The following is a 12,920-nucleotide window of genomic DNA, read 5'->3' on the forward strand; positions in this document are numbered from 1 at the left end:
TCTATATTTGGGTTTTGGTCTTGGGGATTTTTTTGCAATTTTTCTTTTGGGGGGAAGGAGGGAAAAGGGGAGAATATAGAATCTAGAAGGTAAAATCTGACTAGTTAACTAGTGTGGACTTGTGAAACAAGAGATCTTTTGTTTTCTGCCTTGGTGCCAGTAGCACCAAATGCTGCTTTACTCAAAATGACAGGTATTGGTAGAGAGTGGCTGCACCTTATTTTATAAAGAGAGATTATGTATATACCAGCAGCACTCTTCTATTGGTTAATGAGAATTCATGGAAATCTTGCTGGTCTCCATTTTTGCACTATTGCAGGAGGATTTACATTTAATCACCTTTGTATATCATATAGCTTCATGTTCTTATTTTTTGACTCATTATTAACCCCCCCAAACAAAGTAGGAAATGTACTTTTTGAGCATCAGCAGCTTTGATGTATTTCTTTTCAACAATCTTAGTTTTTTAGGTGTGAATTCATTTACATTTCTAATACATTTGTACTTCTATCTGTGAAAGAAGTGAACATTTTTGAAAGTTGACAACAGAACTATTTCCTCTGATTTCCCATTTTGTGTGAACTCAATTTTGTGCCAATGAAAGACACTGAAACTTCAAAATGAATACTTTAAAATTATTCATTGTATGTCTTTTTCAGAAGTATTGCATTAAATGGATTTATGACAGTTGTAACTATTCCAGGGTGAGCTGGTTCTGATTGAACTTTGACCTCCTTGAGGGTTTTCTCTGGGTACTGAAATCTGGGGTTCGGGTGGGTTTTTTCTTTCATTTAGTTGGTTTTGTGGTGGTTTGTTTTGCTTTTTTTTTTTTTTTTTTTCCTCTGTGAAGTGCCACTTGACAGTCCAACTGTGTGTGCTCTTTTTGTGCTGGGACTTTTGGGACAGAAGTACTAAGGCCGCCTATTTTATGCTTCTATGCATGTAATAAGTTAATCAGTGTGAATAATGTATTTTTCCTATGCTAGGATTTTACCCAGAAGCTGTTGCAGTTGTGGAAGTTGTGGAAGCAAGGTGGGCTGGAATTGCTGGAAAAGGCATAATTACAAAACCTACCAGTGTCTGGAAATGGTGTCCTCAGCACAGCAAACAATATTAATCACTTCCAGCACTCTCCAGCAGATGTCATGTAGTATTTTGTGCTATTATAACAAGTGAAGATCATTTGCTTGCTTTTAATTCCAAAAGAGTTAGTCTGTAAATTAGGATTTGATCAGCAAATCCAGAACACGATCACCATTATCTGCAGTTATTAGGAGAAAGGGGAAAACCTCCTTTAAGAGGGAACTGTGACCAACAACCTTGTTAGAAATGCAAAATAAACTTTATTTACTCAGAAGTGTATAGCATAAAGGGCAACAGGAAAAAGAAGTGATACTAATTCTATTGTTGTTGTTCATTCCATGCTGCCTGATTACTGTAATTTCTGGATAGTCTGTTGTGAAGCAGAGCACAACAGGCTGTGATTTTGTCTTTGTCATTGTGTCCCTTGGGGGCAGTTGCTGACAGCCCAATAACACTTCCTCCTTTTTAATCCAGCATCTTCAAAATTTTACCATATTGTTCTTTAGCTATGTTGATGATTACATAGCGTAAATCTTGTCACTTTTGGTGGAGACAGAACAAAGGTAATCCAAAAAGTAATAGTTTTAGAAATGTTTTTGATGGGATCTTCTGTAATTTTGTTGGCTAGTGAATATCTTCATTATTGTATTGGTTGGTTGATTTGCCCTGTACATCCTCCATTAATGAAGTGTATCCACTATACAAGGTAACTTCTCATAGAAAAACCAGGACGTTTTTAAAAAACATAAGTATTTCATTTACTGAAGTAATAAAGCTCAGCCTATATCAATAATGGTATAAGGTGTGCCAGTAGCTGATGAGCATAATAATTTATAGGCATGTCCATAAACAATTTACTTCACAATGAATACCTAGCAATAAGTAATTTAGCTGAATTAATACTTGGGTAATTTTGCCTTTGAGGTGTAAATTTAGCTTCACTATTCCATTTTAATAACTATAAACTTAATGAAAACTCATTTCATTAAAAAAATAATTGCACTGTATATATGCTACTCTGTTTCTCGGTATTCGCTGTATTTGTCTAATAGCCTCGACCAAAATAAGGGTACTACTGCAAAAGTGACTATTTAAAAATAAAGTTAAGTCTGGGGGAAGGAAGAGGGAAATAATTCTTCCCTTTCCTCTGTTAAGAAAGCCCTCTTCCCTTTGACTGATGATTTTCCCATTTCAAACATATATAGAGTGTTCATGTCTGGAGCAGCAATAATTTTTGTATGTGTAGTTTGTTGTCTGTGCAACCATTAGTATGTATCAGAGAGTTGGGGAGGGAAGAAATGCCTTTGGAATTCAGTGGAGGTCATGTGCATGACTTCATCAGTCTACCTTTAAAAATGCTAAGCAAAACACTTTCAGTGCCCACAAAGCTTTCCATGATTAAAAAGAAAATTTCCATAAATTCTCTTGAAAAATGTGAACTTTTTATGAACTATTTTCTACTGATTGATGTGTAAACCTTAGGGAAATACTGCCACTGTTCTCTTCATGGCTAGTACTAGGGGATATTACAACAAATAGTCTTTCTTATGATTAACTTCCTCCTGGGTCTGAAAAAACATCACAACAGAATTCATAAAGAATTTGTGCACATATAACATCAGCCAGAGAGCACATCCTTCTCTGATGCTGAATTAATAGAAGGTTAGTGACTGCAATGTAAGTGGATTTTAGTGGCTGTAAATTTAGATTCAAATCACCCTACAAGAGTAGGAAGTGTAAAGTATTTCTATAAAAATCCAATCTGTTGGTCTCATGACAAAAACTCTGTCTGCTGGATATAAATAATTGTTTGGTGTGTTGATGGTTGCTTCTAATGACACCTTTGATAGTAGCTTTAGGTGTAAAGGTGCCTAATTCTTTCAAGGCTTGGTTTTGCATTAAAAATATAAAACTGTGTAACTATTTTTCTCAGTGCTGTTCAAAATAGATGTCATTAAAGTAAACTCTCCAGAGGAATCTCAAGGCTCAGTTAAATTACCTTTCAGGTATTAGTTTATGCAAACTGTTAGTAATTTCCAAAAGTATTATAGAATAAATACATAATAAAAATATGAAATCCATGTTTGTCTATGCATTTCTCTCTCTATCCTCTATATATCCATTTTCAATCTTTACAATGTCAATGAAAGAATGACATGAAGTTTGGCTATTTGTAACAAATGTCTGAAAAGAATAAAATTATATACTGTACACCTTTAATGAGGGACTTCCCTGTTCAGGCTAAGTCTTGTTTAGTAATATATGTGAGATTTCCTCAGAATAAATTCTGTGCGACTCTAGTAACCCGATTGCTGAAGGTCCTATACCCTCATCAAGTTTGTATTCTTTAACCACAAGTAAATCTGGGTATTCCATAATCCTTCTAATTTTATCTGTCCTTCCAATTTCAATCCTTTTAGCTTCCACATTGCCTACCAGAACTTCTGTAACAGGCATCCCTACAGAAAAAGCATTTTTCATAGCAATAATGAATGGTACAGAGGCCTACAGGATGTAAGAATAACTAGCTGTTGGCAGGTTTTTTGGGGGATTACCAGTTATGAAATTTTTTGATTGAGTACGGGTGTAGTAAGGTCTTAGGTCTGATTTGTTTCTTGAGCTAGTTTAGTGGTCTTGATAGGCGGTCTGGCTGGGTTACAAATCTGAATTATGTAGCACTCTTCATTATGTAGAACTCTGTATTGCAGCTGAACAGGCAGGAATTTTTTGAGGAATATGCTCAGTGCAATGCAAAGATGTTTTATTTCAGTGTTGTAACATGCTGGTGACAAAATTAAAGTGATTGCAAGATTAGATTAATTCCTAATAACTCAGAAACTCTCAAGGTATGTACTGAAAGGAGGATGAGAGAAAGTAATGGGGCCTTCTTTTGAAGCATCTGTCATTCTTGACAGTATTGAAAAATATCTGGTTATCAGATTGATCAATGACTCTCACAGACCCAGTTCTGACCTACTGTCAAAGAGCATTAACTTTTTAATAAGTAGAGCCTGTCAATATTGTTAAACAGATCTAAGAAACAATTTTCAATTGGAAACCTTGAACATATTACGTCTAACTTCATTCTGCGAAGAGATAGTGGAATTTAAGTGTATTTGATTAAGTTCTGTACATCTGTTCACCGCTTTGGCTTGAAGTGTCAGCAGATATTTTTGAAGTTATGCTTATTTGGTTATTCAACTCTGGAAAAAATGATTTTTTTTTACTATAATTTTGAAGATTGGCTTTCCATTCCTATTCATCTTAAATAGCCATATTACAGTTCTGCAGAATGAGTTTTCAAACCTGTGACTGATAAATTAGTTTAAAATTGTAACATTTTAGAAATCTGCTCCATTTATACTTTCTGGCTGTGTGTAAATAATGACTTGAGGTGTAAGACAGTAATGGAGAGTATTATTGTTTAAAAATTTAATCCTTTTAGATGGATTTATTTGAGCAAATTTTCTGCAGGGTCACAATGGTAACTTTAATAATTCACATTTTGGTTTCATTGTGATATCTACGTTTCTTATTTTCTGAGTGATAGTGAAACTATGTAACATACATTGTGTGGGTTTAGGGGAATGTGTGGTTAATGAAAGCCAGCAGTTCTTCACTGAATTAATTGTAGTGACTGCATGATAAATATTACGTCAACTTGAGCAGCTTTACTGTTTCTTAATTATGTTACACATTGTCTTTCTAACAAAAACTATGCAAATAAAGCATCTAATTTTTTATGAATTTGAAGGACTGATAATGGTATGTGGATCCAGGCTTTAATACTGAAATGTTATTGGAAGTTCTATTCAATTTCAGGTGATTGTGTTATTTATTAGATGTATTTTGAAAATAAGTAGTACCAATGTATTTTATTAGTTATCAACACAATTTTACATTGCACAAGGTAATTAACTTTATTTTCCTGTGAAACCTTAAGAAGTAGTGAAAGACAATTTATTTTAATAGTCTATCAAACTCCTTTTTTCTTGTATTTTCTTAAATTGCATGGTGTGATGGAGTTTGGGCTTATACATTCTTCTAAAGTACTTAAACATTTTTTAAATTATGTATTAATTATTTGCCATTTATTTGTTACATTATTTTTCAATTGATGTGAAATTTTATAAGGAGAGTATTCTTCAAAAATTTCTATATATCTTTGTAAGTGGGTATAATTCATACATAAACTATGGGAAGAATAAATTAATATTTTTTGAAGATAATAGATCTGCTAGGAAATAGGGATAAATATCAAAGTGGGAGATTTTCTTTTCCTAGCTCACTTACACATTTAAAAAGTATTTCACACATTAGGTCACCTGGTGTATTTTCTTATGGTTATGCTCAGGAGTGTAAGAAAGATGTTCAAGAATGGAAGAACCACCTGTAGGAAAGTTTTTACAAGACAGTCAATATTGTTATGATTATTTATTTGGCAATAGGATGCTCATGAAGATTCTAAGAAGAATCAGCAATGTTACATAGATTGCAGGTGCTTTAAATTCGTCACTATTTTAAAAAACTGCAGTTATTCATGCCTGATACATTCTGTGTGTGCTTGTGTGTGTATGTGTAGATCCACCTGTATCTATCTGCATAAATACTGTGTCTAGGTATGCATCTATGCAATCCCACCCTTGATATGATTCCATCCTAAAAGGAGCTTAATTTTTTGGTATTGTATGGGTATGGAACACAAGATTTCCTTTGTCCTGGCCATGCTTGACATGAGAGCACCTCTCTAAAACATTTTATGTACTCTCTGTGCCCCAATATTGTCGTTAGGTACAAGTTCTTTTTTCTAGTGTAGAATCATCCCTAAATGCTAGAGTTTCACTGTTTTTATCTTGGCATGCTCATATCTATTGGGATATCTTTGAGACAAGATTTTGTATTTCAGGTGTTCTTTGATCATTCCTAAATTACAAACAATTCTTTGAATGCAAATCTTCTCTCCCCAAATTCCAGTTAATCTATCTGTAACTGTTCATCATTCCCTCCTTGCAAATTAGGACAAATGCTGCTGGACTGCCTCTCCCACTAACTAGTACAAGTAACTCCGTATCTTCACTCATTTTGGATAGCTTGTAAATCTGAATATTTTTTTTGTTGACAGAAGAACTCCTATTTAGGTCCTGTTTTCTTACTTCAAAATTTATTTGCCTAACAATAATGACCTGTAGTAGATTTTGTTAGGCATACTCAGGTACCTTTGGAAGCATGGTTTTGCAGATTATTGTAGTATGTAAGATTATATAACATTACATCTGAGACTAAAATTGTGTCCTATTCTTACATACAATCCTCATAAAAAATGCATTCTAATAAATAGCTCTCATATTTAGAAGGACTTAAAGCTCACTGTATATAATTTTTTTCATTACTTCACTCCAAGCTTTCCTCTACACTTATAAAATCTTTGCAAAAAGTTATTCTTATCAAAATCTTAAATTTCTGGACTTTTTCCTATGTGTACTTTTAAATTCTCCATCTTTTTCACTTTCTGTGTGTTCTTGGATGTATTGTTATTATATATGTGTAAAATATCTACAGTTAAGCAGACAGGCAATATACAACATTATGTCATACTGGAACCTAAAACATCTGTGAATACATCTTATTAAATAGGATTCTTGGTATGAATTCTGATATTAATATAAATTGCCTTGTGTGCATGTACAAGTGTGGACATGCTCACTTAGTATCCATTTGCCATCTGAGGTTGATCATTTAATTAGTCTCAGTAACACAATTGATAAATCATGTGGCCATCAGAGCAAGACAAAATTCAATGTGAGGAATACATAAAAGGTAACTAGTGAGTGATGTCTGTTACAACCACAAACCTTGTCAAGACGTTGGAGGTAGGAAATGATACTGTTGCAACTACTGTTTGGAGATTGGAGCTCCTAAGGTGCAAATGACTTAAATAGTTGTCGCATCCCAATTTCTCAGAATGATGACTCAAATTTGCTGATTGCCAGGTCAGGATTGAGGTGAAATAACACCAAGGATTCTTCAGTTCACAAAACTCAATTTTTATTTAATCACTACAGATATTGGCATGAAACTTTGTCAGTAATCCTTGCAACCTCTGCAACAAGCGTCAGACTTCATAACATATGCCAACAAACCTTACAACATACATTGACTAGTAGCAGATCTTATAGAATGCCCCAACAAGCCTTAAACATGCCCTGACAAGCCTTGTCTTATGTGCAGGGATACAGGGTTATGGGTGTATAAAAGGAGAGGGAATGGGTGATAAAAGGAGAGAAAGAAAGAGTAAAAGAGAGCGAGAAAGAAAAAAAGGAAACTTTCACCAGTCCTGGTTCCATCGTTGGTCCAGCCAGCCCAGGGGGCCAGTTCCAGAGGGGGGCAGCCACCTGGGGCTTTGACTTGAACAAAGGATTATATTAACATAAATACTTCAGAGGGGACAAACATAGGCAATGATTGGATGTAATAGAAGACAAGATGATCTTAGAATTGTTTTTTTTCTGCAGAAAATATGAACAAAACATTTAATAAAAATAAAAGGTAACTTTGGGGAGGAAGAAAATGATCCATGCATCTAATGCTTTTACTGTTGCAAAAGAGATCTTTGTAGAATCCAAGTCTCCGCTTGGATGCTTGACAGGCTAGCTGTAGTTCATTAATGAAATGAATAAATGAACTGGAAAAAAAAAAAAATCAAGCCTTTCTGACTTGACTTGTGATTTCACTCAAAATTCACCCAAACAACACAGAGGCAATTTTATTATTTAATGTAATAAGAAATTACAGCATGCTACAGTACTACACGATATCCTGAAACTATTTTTTTAAAGGACTACATGCCTTATTAGAAAATCATCACCTGTAGTCAGATGTCCACTGCAGAAATTACTGTGTCAGTTTAAAAATACTACTGCTCAGGAGCAGTTTGCTCCACTCAGTGGCAGAGCTAACAGAAGAGGGGGTGTGAGCAGAACCATTCATGCAGTCCACCTGCTGGCCTTCTGCACTAGTGACTTAAGCAGATCATCATCAGCTGTGGTTGGTAATGCCTCAAAGTTGAATGTCTCTTCCATGAGCTGCTGGTCATAGAGTCTGTGTGTAGCAAACTTATACAAGTGACAAAGTAATGAGATGCAATTAAAAAATACCCTCAGCCTATATTCCTATAGTTTCCAAGATCTAAAATTCAGTATACGAAAATTGTATTGGTCTTTTCATTGTTCAAATAGTTACTATGTATGCCATCATATACATGTTATTTACAAAATATATCAAAAAAATATGGTTTAGTATCACTTGAGGTATAGCAATTGATGTAAAAACAACAACAGATTTTGCTTTGCTGTCTAGTTAGATGATCACTACGGTTAAACCTCTTTGTTGTACTTCTAAAGAAAATGTATGTAAAATATTAAGGGCCTGACTGTGCAACTCTACACATATGTAAGTAGTTCCATGGTCTAAGTGAGATACTTTTACTTGTGCTGAGCAATGACTTCAAAATTTGTACTTGATATGATCTGCCTATGCCAGCAGTACTCTTAGAGTATGTATTCTTTTCATGTGCGTAAAGGTTAGGACTTACCAATAGCATAGTTTATATTCCGCTTTTCAAAACAAGTAGAATGGATATTGTGTCTATAGTGTTCTTGCAACAGTAAGTTGCTTTTGATGATTTTTCCTCTGTGAATTCTCTTCATCAGGTATCTTCAAATCTTTCAATGGTGGGTGGCGCACCTATTATTACTGTACAACCAGATGACACAGTCACTTACCATTTGAGCGTATCTCCTTCGAGACGAGGAATCTTTCAAGGTACAATGCAGAACGCAAGTATATCAAATCCAAATAAATTAGCAGATTAAATCTGTATACATTTAATGCTTACCTTTCTGCTCAACATAACCTTTCTTCTGGGAGTAAGGCCATAACTACTGGTGATACTGTTTTTTAATCTGGGTCATATTTTTATTTGTAAAGGTATATTACTGCTAAATATGCAGTCAGGTCCTTCAAAAATGCCAGCATATTTGCAACTTTATGCATTTAATTGATCCCATGAAAACTGACTTAATAGGAATTAATGATTTTGAATTATCACCAAGTTCTTGGGTCTAAATTTAATTTTCCAAAATGTGTTGAATAGCTGTAGTTAACTTAGCACTTCTAGAACCAAAGATTTAAAAGTAAAGACCAGAATTTGATACTTTCCCTTGATTAAAGTTCCATTTGTTGACCACAAGATGAGAGTACGCAAATAGAATGTAGTGAATGTGATTCCTTCTTTGAGACGTGTAGAGGCTAGGGATATCTAAAATTAATTACAAATAATACTTGTCAGTCCATGTTTATCCTGGTATTCTTACGATACAATAGCAAAACTCTTGCTTGTTTTAACTAACATCAGCATGTCATATATTATGTTCTCTCCTGAGAATAATTTTTTTAAGCAAACATTTTTTTAACAATTCAAATTTCATCATTTTCAAATGCTTAGTAATAATTCTACAATTCCATGGTGTTCATTATTTATCTCATAATATGAAAAGCACGACTGTGAGAATGAGGCTGTACAATCAGTCTTTTTCTTCTTTGTAGAGTAGCTGTGATAGTAATTCAGCAGAGCAAAGTATGAGAGTGTGTTTGCGACAGAATCATGAGAACAGAAGAGACTGTCTTAAATTAACTGAATAGCAGTCAGGAAACCTACATTTGAACAACTAGTTCAACAAAAGGATTTCTGATATTGGATAAATCTCTTAATGCAAAATGCTTAGAGTACAGCTTTGATTTTCCCAGAATCACAGAATCATCAAGGTTGGAAAAGACTTTGAAGATCATCTAGTCCAACCACTAACCTAACACTGACCGTTCTCAACTACACCATATCCCTAAGCGTATGTCAGCCTGACTCTTACACACCTCCAGGGATGAGGACTCCACCACTACCCTGGGTTCCTAACTCCAAACACTTGATTCTGCTACCTTCTTAGACAATTGAGATTAATGACAGCTGGTTTCTCAACATTAAAAAGCTATTAAGTCTTGTCCCTGAGGATGCCAAACAAGTTTGCCCTTTTGGCCATTTTGGTTTTAGTATCTGATGTGTAAAATATAAGTAATAATGCCATCTCAATTCACAGATGATTTGTGAAAAGTAATTAATACTTATAACAAGCCTTGGCCTAGTGCCACAGGAAGACTTCAGTGCCTTCTTGCTAAATCTGAGACAAAATTCACTTTCTATGAATAGGAGACAGCTTTCAATGAAATTTGTGACCATCAGAAGTGTTCACCAGGATATATTGAAGATGTGCTATATTTTAACTGTGCCTTTTTTTCAGGCTTTAAAGATTTAGGAATATTCTCTTCTGGTTTAGAAAAACCCCAATTCTTTTATATATACTGAAAGTTTCAGTAGAAAAGATTGCAAGGGATCTATCATACAGCAAATTAATACCAGGTGGTAAAAGCCATGCCTTCAAAGGGACAGAGATAGCATGTTCAGATTGACATCTCCTATGTTCTGTCATTCCCCTAACTTCTGTTACAATGGTTTCCATTATGTTTGGAAGTATTATATGTTCACTGAGTGAGAAAACGAGAGAACAGTAGTCTCTCTAACCTCACAGAAAAGTTATTGGTTCAAAGGTTGGCAAGGCATGTACGCCCTTTTTTTCAGAAAACCATTTATTTTATGCTTTAAAATAAAGTTATAGAAGGTTGCAGTTATCCTTTGAAATGAGACAGGGCCGAGTTATCTACCATCCACCCCCTGGCTCACTGCTTGCTTTAATCACTACCTTAGGAAATCATGTTCATTCTTCCTCTGGAGTAGGGACAGTTTTGGCTATGTCACAGAAATTTGTGCACGCTGTGTAATCATTCAGCTGCTGTAGGAGGGAGAGTGGTGGAGGGAAGAAAGGCCACTGTCACAGGTTTGAAAGGCAGCGGCTGATTTTGCTGTCTGATGTTAGGTGTGATACAAACCTAACTACCAGATGTCCTATCTAAGGTAACAGTTAGGAAATGCTTACTTTGTGGCTTCAAGGAGAATGGAATTCTGTCTGCTTCATACTGTGCGGGGCTGGGAAGTTGTATTTGTTCCCCAAAGCAGAATTTTCACCTCCTGGGAAACTTTAATGTCAAAGCTGAGATACATATATATATATATATGCAGTTTTGGCACTTCTAGGATTTTTCAGCAGCTAGCCTGAAGCTTGAGAATCACGCATTAGATGTAGGTGATTCAAATGGGAATTAATTAGGACTCAGGAATCTTAGTCATTTCTAGGTTCAAGGTACTACAGGTAAAGTATAATTTAAACACCCCAAAAGAAAGGTACTCTTTGTTCAGTTTGGTGAATCCGTTTAGAGGGAAGTAAATAATCCATGGGGCCAACATGTTGAATGATAGAAAATAAAAAGCAATGCTCAAAAGCTATCCACAGACTAAACTTTATCCTGTGGGTAAAAATAAACAACTATTTAGATACCTAGCTGAAGACTCTGTCATAATGCTGATGGGTGATTTCAAGTTTAGATAGTATAAAACTTTGTAGCCTTGGTGTTCTAGTGCTGGTTTTGTCATATTAAAATAAATTCTCATAAAATGACTTTTACCATATAAATTGTTGTACTGAGCAAATGGTCTGCATTTTTCCTTTACATTCGAAGTCCTTTTCGTCGCAAAATTATATAGCTGCAAAATCATACTTCTTTTGCTTTCTTTCTTGTTATTTTATGATTGCTAAGCTAAAAATGGGCCCAGTTCTTTTCAAAAGTCCATTTGAAAGCATTCCAGCAGAGGGGTAATATTATACGCTTCAGCTGGTTTGTAGCTGTATGACAGCTTTAACATAGAAATAATAGCTAATAAACATCTCACACAAGATTCTGGCACCAGATAAAGTTCTTCAGCAATCTGCTTTGTAAGTAACAGAACAATTTCCTTTAGGTTGGATAAAGCATCTTCTGCATCTTACTTTATCTTCTATCAAACTCTTATTTCTGCTTTCCACAGAATAAACCAGCATTTTTCCAGAATAGACCAAAGCTCATAATGCTTGAATATTTCTTGTGCAAAAAATACTCACCTGTTATAGTCAGTGACCTTTTAGCCATAAAAATTTTCTAGCTTTTGGAAAGGAGCTTCTAATTTTATGTATCACCTTTCATTTATTTTTAAACTATATCTGTACTTAGTAGGCAGCATTTTTCCATGCTACTTGGAGCTTTTGAAGCTTACACTGAGGAAAAAAGGCAGTATGTTACAGACCATGGCCTGTCAGACTGCAGCTGTAGGACAGTTTTAATGAGATGGTTGTCATGACCCAGACTGGGATCCCAGAGAGTCACAATGGTTCTGTGATCCTCTCGGGTTAAATTAAGGTGAAATGATACCAAATGACCAGTTAAAGTTTTACTTGTGGTAGAAAAAAATTTAAACTTGGAAAAGGATAATAAGCAATGTGGTGTCTTACAAATCTATAAGAAAAAAAAGAAAGCAAAGAAAAGAAAAAGAAAGGAGAGAAAGATAGTCAAAGAAATTTGGTCACCACCCCTGGATCCAGCATTGTCTCAGGTCCAGTAATTTTGGGTGGTGGGTGCACACACAGCAAAATTTTGTCACCTTTTAAGTTCATCTTAGCTGATTAGCATACTAGACAAAGAGAGGCAGGTATTCCACAAACTCATTTCCATGAGAGATGAGGAAAAACATGGAGCATGGCTTCTGTGCATGCATTGAGGGAGAGTGGGGTGCACCATCCCTTGTCCAATTGAGTTGGTGGTCGTGCTCACTCTGCACATATGTCACATCCCGCTCAGAT

The 12,920-nt window shown here is 35.1% G+C and overlaps 1 protein-coding gene across 1 annotated transcript in view; it reads left to right on the forward strand.

Annotated features, from left to right (window-relative positions):
• CFAP47 (cilia and flagella associated protein 47) overlaps positions 1 to 12,920 on the forward strand; it is a 347,912-nt gene that overhangs the window by 182,810 nt on the left and 152,182 nt on the right. The window contains exon 49 of the mRNA XM_074860922.1: positions 8,793 to 8,904. Coding sequence (XP_074717023.1) covers positions 8,793 to 8,904 — 112 coding nt within the window. The remainder of the gene's footprint in view (positions 1 to 8,792; positions 8,905 to 12,920) is intronic.

Source organism: Strix uralensis, chromosome 2 (genome assembly GCF_047716275.1).
Source record: "Strix uralensis isolate ZFMK-TIS-50842 chromosome 2, bStrUra1, whole genome shotgun sequence".
NCBI lineage: Eukaryota > Metazoa > Chordata > Aves > Strigiformes > Strigidae > Strix > Strix uralensis.